Here is a 21,524-nt window from a genome sequence, read left to right on the forward strand (position 1 = left end):
TTGAATAGATTTTAGCTACATTAGAGCCAGTAATCTAAATTCAAAGTTGGACCTGCTTTCCCAATATGAAGTTTGACCTACTAAATCAGAAATTCTACTGGCAGGGCCCACCATTAACAAGGCTTCCAGGTGACTCTGTAACACACTCCAGATTGAGAACAACTGCCCTGGATGTCTCTGCACTCTTTCCAAGTCCCTTCACCTTCAGATGCCTGTCATACTTATCAACAACCACAAGGCCACTTCCTTGAAGTCTCACCCAAATGGGACCTTTTAAATCCCATTGAAAAAGAATGTATCCCAATCCCAGGGCAAGGCCTCGTTAATTAGGCAAGTACTAGGACAAAACACGGAGAAGGCGATGGCACCCCACTCCAGTACTGTTGCCTGGAAAATCCCATGGACGGAGGAGCCTGGAAGGCTGCAGTCCATGGGGTCACTGAGGGTCAGACACGACTGAGCGACTTCACTTTCATTTTTCACTTTCATGCATTGGAGAAGGAAATGGCAACCCACTCCAGTGTTCTTGCCTGGAGAATCCCAGGCTCCCCCGTGCTGCCCATAGGTGGGCTGCCATCTATGGGGTCGCAGAGAGTCGGACATGACTGAAGTGACTTAGCAGTAGCAGCAGCAGGACAAAACAAGTGTGAATAAAACCCAGAAGTATATACACCGGGAACTTTATGGTGATTATCTCTGTGTGGTGGGATTATAGGTGATTTTTATTTTCTTCTTTGCACTTTTTCTGAACTTCCCAAATTTTCTACAGCTTACTCAATAAATACAGGCTATTTTAAAAAGCAGACTGAAAAAGAGGAATAACCCAGATGTCTGGTATCACCTGGAGGCCTGAATGCAGCCCCTCCAGTGCCCCTAACAGTTACCTTGAGGATGTTTTGGCATTCAACGAAGTCACTGTGGAGGTGGCTGGTCGCATACAGCTTAAGGAGCAGCTGCGGAATTCCACTCCATTTGGACTGTTTGTCCCTTTCCGTCAAAAAAGTTTCAGTGAACTGTAAGTCCAAAGGAAAAAAAAAAAAAAGAGGAAACTATTACTGGTGAGGAAAGAAGTACTAGAACATACAGCAAAAGAGAGCAGCTGGCTCCCAAATCCACCCAGGACAAGTAAGTCAAAGGTCTTTCTAGAAACCTTCCAAAGTTTCCCGACAGCCTGTAAGGTCAAAGTCCAGCTCCTGGTTTATGATACACCCCCTTCCTACTCTATCACCTACTTTCCTCTCTTAACTTCTTCTTTGCCCAATGCACACTCTAGGCTCCAAATGTATGTGTTCTCTCTCTATGCTTTGCATATGTGCTTCCCCCGTACACAGCTCTGTATAGGTATGCCACCTGTATGGGGAGAAAATAAACCTAAGGTGGGAGCAAGAGGCGTAATTATTTACACACACACATATACAGGTTTGAACTGCATGGGTCCACTTACATGAGAAATTTTCTTCAGTAGTAAATACTACAGTACTACACAATCCATGGCTGGCTGATTCCACAGGTGCAGGGAAACTGTGGGTACGGAGGGCTGACTCTTAAGTTATACAAGAATTGTGACTGAACGGTCAGCGCCCCTACGCCTCTGTGCTGTTCAAGGGTGGACTCTATGCCAGAGAACAGAACATTTCTGGGCATCTTTCCTACCTGGAAAGCTCCTCCTCCTCCCTGTCTCTTCTACCTGGAAAGCTCCTTCTCCTCCCTGTCTTTCCTACCTGGAAAGCTCCTCCTCCTCCCTGTCTCTTCTACCTAGAAAGTTCCTTCTCCTTCAAAATGCAAGCCAAAAAACCAGAAACTTTCCTTGATAGGACTTCCTCTCTCTCCTTTCTGAGAGGGTCTGGGACCTTATCTAACATTTATCGTACAGTATCATAGTTACTGGCTCATTTGTCCTAACCGCCGCCGCTACAGAGCAGGTGTCAGGCTGTGTTTACCGCGCACGCCTTCTTTCTCCCCAAGGACGCCAGGCACGGAGCAGGGGCTCAGTAAGTGTCTGAAGGCATGAGCAATAGCCTAGTCTAATGACAGGTTCATTAATCATGGCAGTGTCTATTTTGGGGATATGGCATTATCGGTGCCAGAAGTGAATTATTTTCATGTAGACTTATCCCTCAATTAGATCAAAAGCTCATTGCAGCTTACAAAGGACACGCAGGTCTTCAGTAACAGCTTGGCCTATCCTGATGCACATCAGTACTCTGATCTTGGACAAGTCCCATTACTCTTCCTGAGCTTGTTTTCTTAGATTATAAAAATAAAATAATTCAAGGGTCATGAAAGATAATGAAATGTTTCTGAATATTTGTATTAGGGTGAACCATAGGAAATTACCATTTCTGTAGGTCTAAATGATTATCAGAAATGTTATATTCTTCAAGCAAACTCAAATTAAGGCAAACCCCAAAACAATGGAAAAAAAACAAAACACCTTTCCCTTCCTTGAAAGGAAAAAGACAGAAAATAACAATGGCTTCATGGGTCTTGGCAAAAGCAGTGCTTACAAGTTTATAGCTATAAACATTTATATTAAAAAGGAGAGCAATCTCAGATTATCTTATCTTCCATCATGAGAAACTAGGGGGAAAACGGAGTAAACCCAACCCAAAGCAAGCATGAGGAAATTAAAAATATCCTTGCAAAAATAAGTGATATAGAGAAAAGAAAAATAACAGGAAAAAAATCAACAAAATCAAATTTGGTTCTTCAAAAAGACCAACAATATTAAAAATAGTTACACTGACTAACTTACATTGACTCAAATTACTATATATTCAGGAATGAAAGAGGAAACAACTACCAATTTTAAGGAGATAAAAAGGTTTACATGGAAATACTAGGAGCAACTATAGGCCAACAAACTACATAAATTAGATGAAATGTACAAATTCTCAGAAGGACACAAATAACAGAAACTAACTTAAGAAGAAACAGAAAATCTGATATACCTAAAACAATTAAAGAGATCAAATTAGTGATTTAGTACAAAAGGAAGAAAAGGAGGGAGGGATGGAGGAAGGAAACGACCCATAAAAGCCCAAGTCTAGATGCTTCACTAGTAAATTCTATTGAACATTTAAAGAGAAATTGGCAAATACTTCACAAATTCTTCCATAAAACAGAAGAAGGAACACTTCCCAACTCATTCTATGAGGCTAGTATTACCCTGATACCAAAACCAAAGACATTAAAAGAATACCTAGAAATAAACTTAATCAAGGAGGTGAAAGACCTATACTCTGAAAACTATAAAACAATGATGAAGCAAATTAAGGATGATACATAGAAATGGAAAGATATCCTGTGTCCTTGGATTAGAAGACTAGTTAAAACGTCATACACTCAAAGCAATCTACAGATTTAATGCAATCCCTATCAAAATATCCATGGCATTTTTCACAGAACTAGAACAAAATCCTAAAATGTATATGGAACCACAAAAGATCCAGAACTGCCACAACCATCCTGGAAAAAAAAAAAAAGAACAAAGCTGATGGTATCACGCTCCCTGATTCAGACTATACTACAAAACTACAGGAACCAAAACTGCACAGTACTGGCACATGGATGCAGACACACAGATCAATGGAACGCAACAGAAAGCCCAGAAATAAACCCACCACTTATGGTCAATTAATTTATACCAAAACCAACAAGAATATACAACAGTGAAAAGACAGCCTCTTTAATAAGCAGTGTTGGGAAAACTGTATAGCTATATGTAAAACAATGGCATGTGTAACACAACACTGCAAATCAACTATACTTCAGTAAAATAAATTTAAAAAAAGAAATTTGAACATTTTTTCACAAAATATAAAAAATAAACTCAAAATAGACTGAAGACCTAAATGTAAGACAAGAAACCATAGAACTCTTAGAAGAGAACAGAGGCAGAACTCTGACATAAATCATTGCAGTATGTTTTCTGTGTCTCCTCAGGCAAAAGAATCAAAAACAAATAAATGGAGCCTGATTAAACATAAAAGCCTTTGCACAGCAAAGGAAGCAATCAACAAAATGAAAAGGCAGAACCCACTGAATGACAGAAAATATTTGCAAATGATATAATAAGGGATTAATACCTAAAACATATAAACAGCTCACACAACTCAAAGCAAAACTACAAAAAACTAATTAGCACAAATTAGCATAACATTATAAATCAACTATACTTCAACAGAAAAAAAAAAATATAAACAACCCAATTTAAAAATAGGCATAAGACCTAAATGGACATTTTTTCAAAGGAGACCCACACACACACTTAGAGCTAATCAATGAGTTTGGCAAGGTTTCAGGATACAAAATCAGTATACAAAAATCACCTGAATTTCTATGCATCTGCAATGAACAATCCAAAAGTTAAAATAAGAAAGCAATCCCATTTGTAACAGCATCAAAAAGAATACTTATGAATAAATTTAACAAAATATAAGATCTGTACAATGAAACACAAAACATCATTGAAAAAAATTAAAGAAGTAAAGAATGCCTAAATAAATGGAAAGCCATTCATGCTCAGAGATTGGAAGACTTAATATTTCTAATATGGCAATATTCTCCACATTGATGAGATGGTTGGATGGCATCACTGACTCAATGGACATGAGTCTGAGTAAACTCCGGGAGTTGGTGATGGACAGGGAGGCCTGTTGTGCTGCAGTCCATGAGGTCCCAAAGAGTCAGCCACAACTGAGTGACTGAACTGAACTGATCAAAATTCCAGACGGCTTCACTGCAGAAAGTGACACTACACTTATGCAGATGACACCACCCTTATGGCAGAAAGTGAAGAGGAACTAAAAAGCCTCTTGATGAAAGTGAAGGAGGAGAGTGAAAAAGTTGGCTTAAAGCTCAACATTCAGAAAACTAAGATCATGGCATCTGGTCCCATCACTTCATAAAAAGTGATATAAAAATAGATGGGGAAACAGTGGAAACAGTGTCAGACTTTATTTTTCTGGGCTCCAAAATCACTGCAGATGGTGACTGCAGCCATGAAATTAAAAGACGCTTACTGCTTGGAAGGAAAGTTATGACCAACCTAGATAGCATATTCAAAAGCAGAGACATTACTTTGCCAACAAAGGTCCATCTAGTCAAGGCTATGGTTTTTCCAGTGGTCATGTATGGATATGACAGTTGGACTGTGAAGAAGGCTGAGCGCCGAGAATTGATGCTTTGAAACTGTGGTGTTGGAGAAGACTCTTGAGAGTCCGTTGGACTGCAAGAAGATCCAACCAGTCCATTCTGAAGGAGATCAGCCCTGGGTGTTCTTTGGAAGCAATGATGCTAAAGCTGAAACTCCAGTACTTTGGCCATCTCATGCGAAGAGTTCACTGATTGGAAAAGACTCATGCTGGGAGGGCTTGGGGCAGGAGGAGAAGGGGACAACAGAGGATGAGATGGCTGGATGGCATCAACTGACTCAGTGGACATGAGTCTGAGTGAACCCCGGGAGTTGGTGGTAGACAGGGAGGTCTGGCATGCTGCGATTCAAGGGTTCGCAAAGAGTCGGACACGACTGAGCGACTGAACTGAACTGAAGTGATACATTCTTTGCAAGTACACAGAGCATTTACAAAATGCGCAGCTGCCGGGCCATGGAGCAAATTTCAATACATATCTAAATGAATCAAAACACAAACTATGTTCTCTGACTGCAGTGCAATCAGCCTAAAATCTGTAACAGAAAGATAATTATAAAACCCTGATGTTCATAAATTAAAAAGTATACCTCCTAAAGATGCATAGGTCAAAGAAGAAATCCAAGGAAAAATTTGAAAATATTCCGAAATAAATGACAATGAAAATACTACAGATCAAAATTTGTGGGGTCCAACTAAAGCTATGACTAGTGGCCAGGATAAACTTGATACCAAAACCTGGTGAAAGGAAAATTATAGGCCATTCTCATTCATAAACACAGAAGGAAAAAAATCCTAATAAGAAAATTAGAAATCAAATTTAGCAATCTATAAAAAGGATGAAGTTTTGAATCAGAAATTCAGATTTGGTTTAATATTTGAAAAGTTTACTCAGTGTAATTCATCATATTAATAACACAAAGGAAAACAATTATATTAACATCTCAATGCAGAAAAAGCATTTTGATAGAATTCAACACAAAAACTCAGAAAAGAAGTGAACTAATAAGAGTATCTACGGAAAATATTCAACATCATACTTAATGGTTAAATGTTTAAGGGTCTCCCTCTTAGGTCAGTGACATGCCACTTCAATTCACTGTAAAGGAGCATCCCAAACAGCAGTTAGGTAAGAAAAAAAAGATGCAAGATAGGAAGGGATAAAATAAAAGCTTCATTTGCAGATATACTTGCAGATGACTGTACACACACACAATCCAAAATAATCTAAAGTATTAAAATACAGGAGCAATATAAACACTGCAGCAATACAAAAACCAATCTTGTTTTTATATTACAGCTACAGTTAGAAAACATGATTTTTAAAATGCTATTTACGATACCATCAAATCATATCAAACACCAAGGAATGAATCTAACAAAGACCACTACATAGAAAACTATAAAATATCATCAAGAGAGATTAGGAAGATTAAGTCAGAGAAAAAGAGATGTAAGGGAAGGAGAGAATGAGTGTGCAGTATTGAATAGACTGAAAGCAAACCCAATCAAAATTCTGTTGTAAAAATGTACACACTCATTCAAAAATGTATATGGAAATGGCAAAGGACCAAGAAGAGCCAAGGAATTCTTGAAGAAAACTAGGAGAAGCTACTCTTCTGATTCAATATTCTATAACCAAAATCAACACATAAAATTACAGAAAATAAGAATTGGTATTAGCATAAGGGCAAACGGACAAATTAAAGGAACAGAACAGACATGAAACAGACGTGAAAACAAATACTACACAGCACTGGAGGGACAAAAAAAGACTTTTCAATAAGCAACTGGTCAACTCGATATCTCTATGGAAAAGCTCACACCACACCCAAAAATAAATTCCAAGTGGAACATATGTTTCAATGGCAAAGGCAAAACAGTAAAGCTTCTAGAAGATAAGCAGAGTATCTTCATGACCTTAGAGTAGGTAAAGATTTATTAAACAGAATACAAAAAGCACTAACCATAAGGGAAAATAGTGGTATTAAAATTAAGCACTTCTGTTTACCAAAAGATCTTTTGAGAGACTAACAAGGCAAGCCACCAAATAAGAGAAGATATCTGCCAAATATAACTACAAAGGGCTCATATCCAGCAAATAAAAAGAACTTTGTTTTAAATGAAAAACCCCACCAGAAAAATATGTAAAAGATTTAGACAGGTAATCCACAAGACAGAAAGTCCAAATGGCCAATAAACTCCTGAAAAGATGCTTAACTTCACTAGTCATGCTGCTGCTGCTGCTAAGTCGCTTCAGTCGTGTCCGCCTCTGTGCGACCCCATAGACGGCCTCCCAGCAGGCTCCCCGTCCCTGGGATTCTCCAGGCAAGAACACTGGAGTGGGTTGCCATTTCCTTCTCCAATGCATGAAAGTGAAAAGTGAAAGTGAAGTCGCTCAGTCGTGTCCAACTCTTCGCAACCGCATGGACTGCAGCCTACCAGGCTCCCCCGTCCCTGGGATTTTCCAGGCAAGAGTGCTGGAGCGGGGTGCCATTGCCTTCTCCGTCACTAGTCATGAGGGAAACACAAACTAAAATCATGAGACGCCACTTCTCACACACTAGAATGACTAAAAAGACTGGCAACACCACAGGTTAGTCAGAACATGGAAGAGGAGCTCACATACACTGCTGGTGGGACTGTAAATTAGTACAACCATTTGGGAAACTGTTTAGCTGATGATGCTAAACCTATGTATATCCTATAACCTAGGAATTCTACGTTTAAGTATACACCCCAAAGAAATTGCACAGATATGCTTCAAGAGACAAGTACAAGAATGTTCACATAAGCATTATTCAAAACCGCCAAAAACTGGAAAGATCCCAAATACTCATCAAAATTACAATGAATTAACTGTGGTTTAATACTATATAGCAATCAAAATGAATGAACTACATCTTTACCTGTCATCAGGGATGAATCTCACAATGTGGACTGAAAGAAGGCAGAAGGCAGACTTAGTACATACTGTTTGATTCTATGTATGTAGGTACGTATGCATATGCGGGCTCAGGCGTGTTCAACTCTTTATGACCCCATGGACTATAGCCTACCAGGCTCTTCTGTCCATGGGATTTTCCAGGCAAGAATACTGGAGTGGGTTGCCATTTCCTCCACCAGGGAATCTTCCCAATCCAGGGATTGAACCTGAGTCTCCTGGACAGGCAGGCAGAGTCTCTACCACTGTGCCACCTGGGAAGCCCTGATGCTATTTGTATAAAGTATAAAAACTAGTATGACTAAATGCAAAGTCAGAAGTTACACTAGCGATTTCATTTGAGGGGAAGAAGAGTAGATAGAGAGGTTAGTAAGGAGTACAGAGGTGATGCAGTATTTGCTACATAGTAGGTAATTTTCAGCTGTTCATTTATCTTTGTGCATTTCAACACAGAAAGTTTTGTAAATGCCTGAAATAAAATAGTCTTATGTAGTGACTATGGAAGGATCTCGACAATACATTTGTAAGTGAAAAAAGCTAGAAGCACATAGCACGTATAGTGTGTATACAGACTACACAACAGTATGTATAGGACAGTATCACTTGTGTAAGGAAGACTATAGAGACACATTTGCTTTCCTAAGCTTAGACAGAGGGATCCACAAGAAATCAATAACCAGAGTTGCATCTGGGAGTAGAACTGGAGGGAGATAGGAGAGGTGGCAGCAGGCCATCTGTAAGGCAGACTCACTTTCTCCCTTTTGTACATGAGTATATGTTACTCAAAACAAATGTTATCTCCGGCAGAGAGGGACTGACATGAAAGGGGAATTAAATATATTAATAACTTCTCAAATTTGGCCATGGGTACATGTTTACTGTGGCAATACACTGGTATTACTTATTACAGCTTTTTAAAGGTCAAATATTTAACAATAAACTTAAAGAAAAAAAGCCAACTCTATGCACAATGGCATACTGTGGACGTTCAATAAATGTTACGTTCCCCGCCCTAATCCCAAATATCTAAACTTGTCTCCCACCGATCTCCCACAGGAGCACTTCACTTTCTCTTCTGTCTTCTAATGGCCAGTTATGAGGACTTTCTCAATGGTGTTCCTGAGAAATATCTACGCTACTGTTAAAAGTCTACTCATTCTTCAGAACCAACTCACGTCTCACTTATTCTATGAAGTTCTCCAAAGCAATCATAGCCCAAACTTCAAAAGAGAGAAGATGTCTTTTAAAAATAGGAAGATCCTAAGAGAACACTTAGTGCAATCATTTGCAGAGGGGTTAGTCAGGTGATAGACATGATTTCATCTTAGTTGTTACATATTTTAATGTACATCTACCAAAGTGTACCCATAATGAATAAGAAGACTTTCATCAATGCATATTATAGGTAAAATTACAGAAGACCAGAAAAAGAGACGACCCTAAAAGCTCTTAGGAGGTAAGGAGTGGGAATATAGGTCATGTACAAAGGATGGGGCATGAGAACAGAACCTTTCGACAGTTACACCAAGTGTTTAAACACAATGGAATAATATGCCATTAAAACTCTAATGGAAAATAACTTCTAACTTAGAATTATATACCCAGCTAAACTAAACACTCAAGTATAAGAAAAAAAAGACATTTTCAGACATACAAACTTAAAAGAAAGTTACCTCCCATGTATGCTTTCTTAGGTGGCTACTAGAGAATGTACTCCAAGAGAAAGGAACACAGGATTCAGAAAACAGAGATCCAAAACATGAGAAAAAGAAACAAAATGTCCTGAATTTGGTGAAGGGAAACCCCCAAAATTCAGCAATACAGCTATTCTAGCAAGTAACTAGTCCAAGCTGAGGTGGGCCAGAGGGTTCCAAGAATTTCTTTTTAAAAGAAAAAAGTAGGAGTTTTAGAATTTGGTAATAAATTGTAACAAAAAGTAAAGCAAATTTTATAAGGATGATTATAGTGAAAGAAGCCAGACTCAAAAGGCTACATATGGAATGATTCCATTTCTGTGACAGTCAGTAAAACAGCCTAACAGGATAGACAACAGATGCGCAGCTGCCAAGGGATGGTGGTGGGGAAGGGTATGATTCCATTTCTGTGACAGTCAGTAAAACAGCATAACAGGACAGACAACAGATGCGCAGCTGCCAAGGGATGGTGGTGGGGAAGGGTAGACTACTACAGGGGAACTTCCTGAATCTTAACTACAGTGGTGGTCACACAACTATGTGTGTTTGTCTTAACTACAGTGGTGGTCACACAACTGTGTGTGTTTGTCTTAACTACAGTGGTGGTCACACAACTGTGTGTGTTTGTCTTAACTACAGTGGTGGTCACACAACTGTGTGTGTTTGTCTTAACTACAGTGGTGGTCACACAACTATGTGTGTTTGTCAAAACTTACAGAACTATACACTGGAAGGGTGAATTCTACTATACCCAGGTTTCAATTTAAAAAGTAGGGAAAGAAAGGGCAGCTTTTAACTAAGAAAAACGCATTATACAGAATATAATTGTTGCATACTATATGGCTCTGCCATAAACAATTATATCTTATCACTATCATCATAATGAAAATACCAATGGCCAAAACTGACATAACCACATTAGAAGAATCATGGAGACCAATTGTATGGCACAGGGTGCTGTGAATTAAACCCTCATCCTCTACAAGAGGAAGAGAAAAGATAACCTTTAAAACTGTATAGTCAAGTATTAGCCTTATGTCATTTAGAATATTGGTTTTCCTGTTTTGTGGACTCTTCACCTGCAAAAGAAAACAGCCACAGTGTGGACAGTGACTGCCCGGGGAGAGTGGGACTTGGGGTGAAAAGTGGGGGCACTGCTGTTATTTTTCGCAAGGTTCATGATACCCAGAGATTCTCCAAATCATAATCGAAATAGTCAGCTTCACACGGAAATTTCTTTTACTACTATCAGTTTGTCTTACAAGGCACTTACTCTCATTTAAAAATAATCATCTGGGTTTTGTTTTCCTTGTGAGCATCTGAGTAGTATGATGAAAAGAGCCACTATCCAGGCATCTTCAAAGCTGAATTTTTGGCAGGTGTTGTATGGGTTTTTTCTCTTGGAGTACTTGTGGTTTGACAGTTTATAGGAGTGATAATCTCTTACATCATGCTGCCTAAGCTGTCAACCTATTTAGTAAATGTGACACTTCCAGACATTTACAGTTTTTGTTGACTTATTTCTGTCTTTAGTGCTTTTCTTTTTAAATAATTAAATGATGAATTCCATAAACATAAAATGTATGTTTTATTTGTTTAGTTCTAAGTGTAAGATATCAAATGCCTCGAAATAAATTAAGTGCAAGTAAATAGCCTTCTTAAAGATTAATGAAGATTAAATACCTTTAATTAATGAAGATAAAAGACATTGTTAGATTCTGCTAATATTAACCAATGAATGCTTGCATCCACTTTAATGGGATCTGTTATGTTTTAATACAATTAAAAGTGAATTTTATGGTTTGTGAATATAAAAACCTGTTTAAATATTATCCATATTTTTAAAAGAATTTATCCTACTGGGGGGTTTTCAATATCAAATTATCCTTGACAGGCAAAGAGGACAGTATTTGATTTGAACCTCTAGGTTTCAAATGTTAATGCTTAGAACAAGGCTGAAAGAGACAGTACCAATTGAAAATTAAAAAAAAAAAAGAGGGGTCAATCTAAAAAGATACATATGAAGTAAATAACACCCAGGTAGAAGTTAGATATACCAATAATCACAAAGGAAGTGATGACTGGAATTTGGGAAACAGAACAGGATGCCATAAGCCAGCCTATCATTAGATTTCCAAACTGAAGTGGTATCTTTAGGTGTGGTGGGTCATGACCTGTTGAGTTGCCTTGCCTAGTCTATCACTTTCCCGCAATTCCCACTGACCATGCAGGGTCCTGTGCACCCCAGGGAAGGAAACTGCATTTGATACCAACTGCCACTGGAGGGTTTTAGGCAAAGGATTATAAGATCTGATTTGTTTTAGGGATCAAATGTGCTGATAAATCTGGACAGGCTCTGTAAACACTAAAGCATCATACCAGCATATTTTATTACCTGACAGAGGACAAACTGAAAGGGAGAGATGAAAATAAGGCACACTAAAATCCAACTAGGAAAGCCCCATTTTAAATCATTCAGCCCGGAGTCTTCTCCCAGGCTCCTCCCAAGTTCCATTTGGGACTTGAGGAAGATCAGGTTTGGTGGGCTGTATTTGCCATATTAAGTTTTTGAGGTGCCCATTAGATGTCTGTGTGGAGATGCTGAGAAAGTATTTGGATATATCCAACTGGAGCTAAAGGGGGGAACCAGGATGGAAATACAGATTTAGGATCTATCAGAATAGTTTTGCTAAAAACAATACTTGCTAATCTTTATAGCGTGACTACTATATTTTAGACACCATTTTAAGTGCTTTACATGTATAAATGCTCTTGGTCCTTACCACAGCCTTACCAAGCTAGAGCCCATGATTATCTCTATTTTATAAATGAAGAAACTGAGGCAAAAAGAGATTAAACTACTTGTTCAAAGACACACAGCAAGTATGTACCAGAGCTGGGATTCAAATCTAAGTAATCTGACTCCAGAACTCTTTAAAGCCATGGGACTGTGTGGGATATACAAAGAGACAGCCCCGAGAAAGACAAAGCCCTCAGATACAGTATTTCAAGTCAAACAATTTCCTGAGTCCTGAGGATCAAATGACTGGTGCTGTTTCAGGCTCTGCAGACACATAAAAAAATAAAACACAGTCTTTCAAGAGGCCCAGTCTCAGATCTATGAGCTGATAACAACTATTTACTGAGCATCTACTATATGCCATACACTGGGCAAGCTTTTTAGATATATTATTCTACTTACTCCTCCCCCAATAGCACTAAGAAGATGTTACCATTGCCATTTTAGAAATAACGAAACTGAGGTTAAGAGAGGTTACATAATATAACCTAGCAGTAAATGACAGAACTAGGGTTCAATACAGGTCCATCTTACTTCAAAATCTGGTTTTTCCCAAGGAATTCCTGTTACATGCTACATTGTGGACATTGAGGACATTGTGCTAAGTTAAATATGCCAGGCACAAAAAGACAAACAATGCATGATTCCACTTATATGAGGAATTTAAAGTAATCAAATTCATGGAAACAGAAAGTAGAAGAACGGTGGTTACCAGGGGCTGTGAGAAGGGAAAAAGAGTAGTTTAATGGCTCAAGTTTCAGATGTACAAGATGAAAAAATTCTGGAGATCTGCTTCACAACAATATGAATACTTACTGACTGCACACTTAAAAATGAATGAGTTGGTAAACTTTACATTCATTATGTGTTTAAAACGCAAAGAAGAAAATTTTAACCTGGTCTTTCCAAGTATTCCACAGGCCATAAGAGAATATACTCACTGTGTCATGGAAATACCTGTGAGGAACTCATTTGCTCTGCAACGTGGGGGAGGAAAAGGAGTGGAACAAGGAAGAGATCAAACAAAGTTACTAAGAAGTGACACATTTGAAAGATGAAGATTTCCACTTTATCTTCACTATAGTTTTGGGAAGGAACCGCAGTCTCAACCTCTGAAATAGCTCCCACACCTGTCTGTATGCAACTTGATTACCATACTAATGGTGGTAATTAATGTGGTAATCAATTATTACCACAGATTATAAATGGGGCTCAAGAACATTCCAGTACCTTCTATCCGATGAGTTTCTCCAGTCTCCTTCCATTCCAAGTCATCCAGCATTGGGTACAAATAAATGTAAAGAACTTAATTTTCTTTCATTCATTAAGTTAAAGAACTCTGGTGGCTCTCTATTGCTCTCAGAACACAGAAGATTATCAAGAAGACCGCTTAGGAGCAAATTACCTAATCTTTCTGAGCCTGTTTGTTCATCGGTGTTAAGAGATGAGTCCTGACACTTGATTCAAAAGACTTGAGAATGAAACAAAGACACTGTATAACTTGCACAATGCTTGATCCAAAGTATGTACTCAATAAAGGTGAGTTCAGTTCCCTTTCTGCCCGTTCCTACCTACTCAGGTCAGTAAGAGTCTTTGGGTTAAAGGACAGAGCAAGTATTTCCAGGATCTTAAGGCAGATAGAGAAGAATGCAAAGGGAAAAAAGTTGCTCATCTATGGTTATCTTATGGCAAGGAAAATACTGCTCACCCAGAACTGCTTCTTCATCTGTAACCCTATACAAACACACATATACATATGTCCTTTTAACCATATAATATTAAAATGGCTCAAAACTAAGTTACTATGAAAAATCTCACTCTCATTCTCTCCCTCATCTACCCAATTCCCACTCCACCAATCACTTTATTAGTTTCCTGTACATACTTAAAAGTTTCTTTATGCAAAAGCTGTCCTTAAGTTAAGCTAATGTTTTACAGGGGTGTTTACAAGGTAAGTTCTGGGAACAAGGTGAGGGGGAAGGGGAGGAGCAAGCAACCTTGGTCTTATTCACCCTGATTTACCCTAAAACAGTGTCCTTCATTCATTAAAAAAAAAAAAACAAAAAACCCAAAACTAATCATATAATAGGCACGTAGCGTAAGCTAGATAACAAGTACTGCATTAATATTAACTGATTACCCTTCAGCTTTTTACTATGCACCAGAAACTTACTTAACGCTTTACACAATTGTCTTTGATCCTCACAACACCTTAACAGGTTGGTTACTAATAATCATCTTCATTTTACAAATGAGGAAACTGAGGCACAGAAAGGTAAACTTGCCCAACCAAGAGACAGCAGGGTTCTGAATCCAGGCCTGACTCCGGAACCCTAGCTGTTAACCATGACGCTTTACACACGCAACACAGATACAGTCCCTGCACCCGTTGGAGCTCAGCCTAATGTAAGATACAGGCGAGAAAAAGAGTAGACAACAAAGAAATACGTAATTAGAGACTAAGAAAGTAATGTGAACGAAACGAATTCTGGGCTGTAACTGAATAACAATGGGGACCTACTTTAGAAGGGGGGGAGGGGTTATGTCAAGGAAAGGCCTCTCCGAGAGAATGACATTTATGATGACTGGGGAACCGTTTGGTGGCTGCAATGATGACCCACCGCCCAGTTCATCGAGGAGAAACTCGCGGCCCGTAGAGGCTAAAGCAAACTCGCCCAGGGTCCCCCAGACGTGCAGACGTGGCGCAAGGAAGGGAGGATCCAGGAGCTGGGCCCAGGACTCGTACACGCCATCAGTGCCCGATGCAGCCCAGCCCGGCTCGGCCCCTAACCCGGAGCCTCTAGCCTGCCGCTGCCCACTGCTCCGCCGCGGCTGACAGCGTCGGGACAGCCTACAGAGAGGCCCAGCGACCGGCCAAGAGGGGTCAGGCCCGTACTGCGGCGGCCTGGAAGGCCTCTTCCCCGGCCCCCCGCCAGCTCCCGCCCGGTCCACCCCGCCCCGCCCCTCCGGGCCGGCTTCATACCTGCACGGCCCGGGCCAGGCCCCGGCCGGTCAGCTGGCCCTGCCGCAGCTGCAGCAGAATGTTACCCGGCCGCGGCCGGCCGCCCCATCCGCCCCAGGCCGCCACCGTTGCCGCCGCCCGTCGCCCTCGGCCGGCCCCAGACCCAGCAGCCGCCGGCGCCGCCGCCATGTCTCCTCGTCCTACAAACAGGAAGCAAGCGGCCCCGGGGCCGCGGAGATTTCTACGGGGCGGCAGAGGGGTCGCCGCAGCGCCCCCAGTGGGCCGACGGCGGAGGCGCAGGCCGCGTGGCAGGGGCTGTGCGTGCCGCGGGGGCTGCCGGGAAATGTAGTCTTGTTCGCAAGCGGGCAGATGAGAGCGAGCGATGAGTGGTTTCTTGTGCCACTTGTCCTTCTGGCCCCTCGGTCCAGCATTTCACTGAGGTCCCTCGAGGTCGAAGACAAGTCCCTGCGTACGCAGTCTCCCATTTCTTGCCAATTTGGGGAGGTTACAGTCAAATGACTAGGAAAAGATCTTGGGTTCCAGACCAGGACCAGGCCGCCTGTTCTGATTCCCATCTGCTTCTTTCTGCTGAGACTCGCCACGGACCTCCCTGAGCTTCATTTTCCCGAGTTCATTCAATCAATAGTTCCTGGGAGCCTATTCAGCCAATACATAGTTCCTTGGAGCCAGCTCTGCGCCCAGCACCGAGCGGTCCCTGGAAAAGCAGTGGTGAGCAGAGAAGATAACTAGGTCCCTGTTTTGGAATGCGAGTTACAGGGGAAGACAGCACATCCCTACTCAGACGCACAGTAGGGTAAGTTGTGTAACTTGGTAGGTTGCTGTGAAGTTAAATGAAATAATGGAAGGGAAAATGGTTGGTAAATTGTGACATCATATTCACTGTCAGAGGAAACTTGACCTGATTTCTCCCCACCAGTATGTTCTTACTCTACTCTGAGCCCACATAATCATGCTTTTGGCAAACTTCTGTGGTAGGATCGTGGTGTCTCCTTGCCTTTTTTCATTCTGGGAAGGGGTCTTGTATTAATAACATAAATGAAAGAGGAATGGTGGGTGTAGTGCAATAAGGAATAGTGGAGGTTGTAACTCATAATTTACTGCCCAAACCAGAACATTGTTAAGAATGAAAAAGTGCTATTAATTACAACAGGACAGTAGGCATATAAAGAGGCTGTTTCTGGTAAACTGGGATTGTGGTCGTCGTCCTCATTCCCATCTGCAGGGAGTGAGCTCTACTCGCCTTCAGCAGGTTGTTGCTAAATCGTCTGGTTTTTTCCAGAAAGGCCAAAAGTCTGAATTTTTATGTGAAATTACCCAATTTTGAAAACCCCAAGGGCCAAATAAAACCCTATTTGTGACCCCTGAAACAAAGAGATCAAGATCAGATTCCGGTATACATGGAAATTTAACATGTGGTAAGGGAGACATTTCAAATCAATGGGGAAAGAAAAAAAAAAGTTAGGTGTTGAACTTTACACCAAAAGCTAAAATGAATCTCAGACATACTAAAAGTGGTATGTAACAAAATCAAAGTACAGTTTTAAAGCTGGATTGTGCTAATGGTTATACAACCATAAGTTGGCTACAAATAATTAGACTCAAAGTGGACGAGTTTTATTGTATGTAAATTATACCTCATGAATTTATGATATGTAAATTATATATGTTAAAAATCAAAGTATAAAAACAGTAGAAGTGAATCTATGGGACTACTTTTATGATTTGGGAGTAGGAAAGTTCTTTTCAATCATAAAACCCAGAAGTCACGAAGAGGAAAAGATTGACAAGTTTGACCGTAGCAACATTAAAGCTTTCTGTATAAGACACTGTAGTGTTAGTCACTCATTCCTGTCCAACTCTTTTCGACCCTTTGGACTGTAGCCTGCCAGGCTCCTCTGTCCATGGGATTCTCCAGGCAAGAATACTGGAGTGGGTTGCCATTTCCTTCTCCAGGGGATCTTCCCAACCTGGGGATTGAACTCAGGTCTCCCGCATTGCAGGCAGATTCTTTACTGTCTGAGCCACCAGGGAAGCCCCATAAGACAGCATAAACAACCATAAAAGGCAAGGAATATTCTGGGAAACAGTCAGTATCCAGAATGTGTGAGGAACTTCTCATCCCCAGGAAGCTTTCTGAATGGTTTGCTTTCTCATGCACTCCAGGTTTCTATTCAAGGAGAGACCTTCCCTACCATCCATATAAAAACAGCACTCACACTCCTTACTTACGCTCTCCATCTTATTACCTGCTTTGTTTGACCTAACATGGTTTTCTTTCTGCACCCCTCCCCCTGCCTAGAGGATAATCTGGGTCTTTGTTCATTGCTGCATTTATATCCCCAGCACATAGAATAGAACTTGACACATAGTAGGTGGTCAAATATGTTTATTGGCTCAGTAAATTAATGAACAGATGCGTTATTCAGTTCAGTTCATTCGCTCAGTTGTGTCCGACTCTTTGTGACCCCATGAACCACAGCATACCAGGCCTCAGGCCTCCCTGTCCATCATCAACTCCCGGAGTCTGCCCAAACCCATGTCCATTGAGTCAGTGATGCCATCCAACCATCTCATCCTATGTCGTCCCCTTCTCCTCCTGCCCTCAATCTTTCCCAGCATCAGGGTCTTTTCCAATGAGTCAGCTCTTCGCATCAGGTGGCCAAAGTATTGGAGTTTCAGCTTCAACATCAGTCCTTCCAATGAACACTCAGGACTGATCTCCTTTAGGATGGACTGGTTGGATCTCCTTGCAGTCCAAGGGACTCTCTTAAGAGTCTTCTCCAACATCACAGTTCGAAAGCATCAATTCTTCAGCACTCAGCTTTCTCTATAGTCCAACTCTCACATCCATACATGACTACTGGAAAAACCATAGCCTTGACTAGACATTACTTTGTTGGCAAGGTAATGTCTCTGCTTTTTAATATGCTGTTTAGGTTGGTCATAACTTCCCTTCCAAGGAGTAAGCGTCTTTTAATTTCATGGCTGCAGTCACCATCTGCAGTGATTTTGGAACCCAGAAAAATAAAGTCAGCCACTATTTCCACTGTTTCCCCATCTATTTGCCATGAAGTGATGGGACCGGATGCCATGATCTTAGTTTTCTGAATGTTGAGCTTTAAGCCAACTTTTTCACTCTCCTCTTTCAATTTTATCAAGAGGCTCTTTAGTTCTTCTTCACTTTCTGCCATAAGGGTGGTGTCATCTGCATATCTGAGATTATTGATATTTCTCCCAGCAATCTTGATTCCAGCTTGTACTTCCTCTGCTGCTGCTGCTGCTGCTAAGTCACTTCAGTCGTGTCCGACTCTGTGAGACCCCAGAGATGGTAGCCCACCAGGCTCCCCTGTCCCTGGGATTCTCCAGGCAAGAACACTGGAGTGGGTTGCCATTTCCTTTTCCAATGCCTGAAAGTGAAAAGTGAAAGTGAAGTCGCTCAGTCTCGACTCCTAGCGACCCCATGGACTGCAGCCTACCAGGCTCCTCCGTCCATGGGATTTTCCAGGCAAGAGTACTGGAGTGGGGTGCCATTGCCTTCTCCTGTGCTTCCTCTAGCCCAGCTTTTCTCATGATGTACTCTGCATAGAAGTTAAATAAGTAGGGTGACAATATACAGCCTTGACATAGTCCTTTTCCTATTTGGAACCAGTCTGTTGTTCCATGTCCAGTTCTAACTGTTGCTTCCTGACTTATTGGCTCAGTAAATTAATGAACAGATGCGTTAACACCTACAAAAATCAAGGAAAACCAAACAACCCAATAGGTATGGTGGACTATACTCTCTCATCTTTGTCACAACTGGGAGACAGGATCCTGACAGATCTTACAGTTCAAATGGCCCTTCAGGTTTCCCTTGGCACTCATCATGCTGGAGGCAAGTCTTCCCATCTCAGCTGTGCTGCTGCTGCTGCTAAGTCGCTTCAGTTGTGTCCGACTCTGTGCGACCCCATAGACGGCAGCCCACCAGGCTCCCCTATCCCTGGGATTCTCCAGGCAAGAACACTGGAGAATGTTCACAAATGTGAACACCCAACCACAAATGTCACTGTCCATTCCTAAATTTGTACGTTCCTCAGCCCATCCTGGCCCAGGCATTCCCCAGATCTATCTATTCACTGAGTCAAAAATGATCACTTCAAGTTCAGTCCCAAGGTCACTACCAACTAGGAAATGAGATAGGTTTCCAGAAAGTTAAAGAGAAGTCGCTCAATCGGGTACAGCTCTTTGAGAACCCCATAAACTGTAGCCTACCAGGCTCCTTAGTCCATGGAAATCTTCCAGGCAAGAGTACTGGAGTGTGTTGTCATTTCCTCCTCCAGGGGAATCTTCCCAACCCAGGGATTGAATCCCCAGGTTTCCAGAAGCCTCTGGGTAAAGGCACTCCCACTTCTCTTTTCTGCCGGCCTTTTCCATAGAAACCAAATGAGTGTCCTTCACCACCAGAGGGCGTAGGACCCCTCCCAAAAGAGCCTCAGATCAGATCAGATCAGTCCCCATGAATCGCAGCATGCCAGGCCTCCCTGTCCATCACCAACTCCCTGAGTTGACTCAGACTCACGTCCATCGAGTCAGTGATGCCATCCAGCCATCTCATCCTCTGTCGTCACCTTCTCCTCCTGCCCCCAATCCCTCCCAGCATCAGGGTCTTTTCCAGTGAGTCAACTCTTCGCGTGAGGTGGCCAAAGTACTGGAGTTTCAGCTTTAGCATCATTCCTTCCAAAGAAATCCCAGGGCTGATCTCCTTCAGAATGGACTGGTTGGATCTCCTTGCAGTCCAAGGGACTCTCAAGAGTCTTCTCCAACATCACAGTTCAGAAGCATCAATTCTTCGGCACTCAGCCTTCTTCACAGTCCAACTCTCACATCCATACATGACCACAGGAAAAACCATAGCCTTGACTAGACGAACCTTTGTTGGCAAAGTAATGTCTCTGGTTTTGAATATGCTATCCAGGTTGGTCATAACTTTCCTTCCAAGGAGTAAGCGTCTTTTAATTTCATGGCTGCAGTCACTATCTGTAGTGATTTTGGAGCCCAAAAAAATAAAGTCTGACACTGTTTCCCCATCTATTTCCCATGAAGTGGTGGGACCGGATGCCATGATCTTCGTTTTCTGAATGTTGAGCTTTAAGCCAACTTTTTCACTCTCCACTTTCACTTTCATCAAGAGGCTTTTGAGTTCCTCTTCACTTTCTGCCATAAGGGTGGTGTCATCTGCATATCTGAGGTTATTGATATTGGGGTCACAGTTAGAAAAACTTAAGCTTCTTCATAGGCTAATTTTCCCCCCATATTAATCCCAAATGGTTTAACCAAACATGCTGATACTACTCAGAGACTATAACTTCTTATAAATGAGTTACCCAACTGGGCAGATGGATTTTCTGGGCAATTTAAAAAATTTTTCAACATAGAAAAGTCATTTTAATCAAAGCAACTGGTACAATTATATTCAGACCATAGAAACAGCTGTTCATATATCGTCCTTTGCTGTTATTTCCAATGATTATATTTTACACATTACATTTCTAATGTACAACTTTTCAAGGATTTGTTTCAAAAATGTTTGTTGGGTACGGTTTCACTTGCCAGGCGCTCAGGATACAGTGCTAAATAAAAGAAACAAAGTCTCTGCCCTCATGGAGCTTATATGCTTATGTAAGACCCACCCTTTTCTTTTTCGGGGCGGGGGGGCATTTATCATTGGCCAAGCAGTTTATTTGCAATATTTTATTTTCCCTCCAGTTTTTTTGGGGAAATTTTCAAATCTTCAGACAAGTTGAAAGAATAATACTACGAATACTCAGATATCCTTGCTTAAACTCATCCATTTTAACATTATTTTATCTTTATTTTTCTCTATTTGCATATATATATATATATATATATATATACACACATAAACATCAAATTTGTTCCCAAACCATTTGAAAGTAAATTACAGATATCA

The 21,524-nt window shown here is 41.0% G+C and overlaps 1 protein-coding gene across 3 annotated transcripts in view; it reads right to left on the bottom strand.

Annotated features, from left to right (window-relative positions):
- TRPC4AP (transient receptor potential cation channel subfamily C member 4 associated protein) overlaps positions 1-15,813 on the bottom strand; it is a 69,650-nt gene extending 53,837 nt beyond the window's left edge. The window contains exons 1-2 of one of the 3 annotated variants that reach the window (XM_061437369.1): positions 15,575-15,813; positions 885-1,013 (exon numbers count right to left, since the gene is read on the bottom strand). In XM_061437369.1, the coding sequence (XP_061293353.1) occupies positions 885-1,013; positions 15,575-15,742 (297 nt within the window). In that variant the 5' untranslated portion in view covers positions 15,743-15,813. Of the gene's footprint in view, positions 1-884; positions 1,014-15,212; positions 15,531-15,574 lie in introns of those variants that run through there. The other 2 variants (XM_061437371.1, XM_061437370.1) reach the window with 2 other exon arrangements.
- Positions 15,814-21,524: the final 5,711 nt, after the last annotated feature.

Source organism: Bos javanicus, chromosome 13 (assembly GCF_032452875.1).
Source record: "Bos javanicus breed banteng chromosome 13, ARS-OSU_banteng_1.0, whole genome shotgun sequence".
Lineage (NCBI taxonomy): Eukaryota > Metazoa > Chordata > Mammalia > Artiodactyla > Bovidae > Bos > Bos javanicus.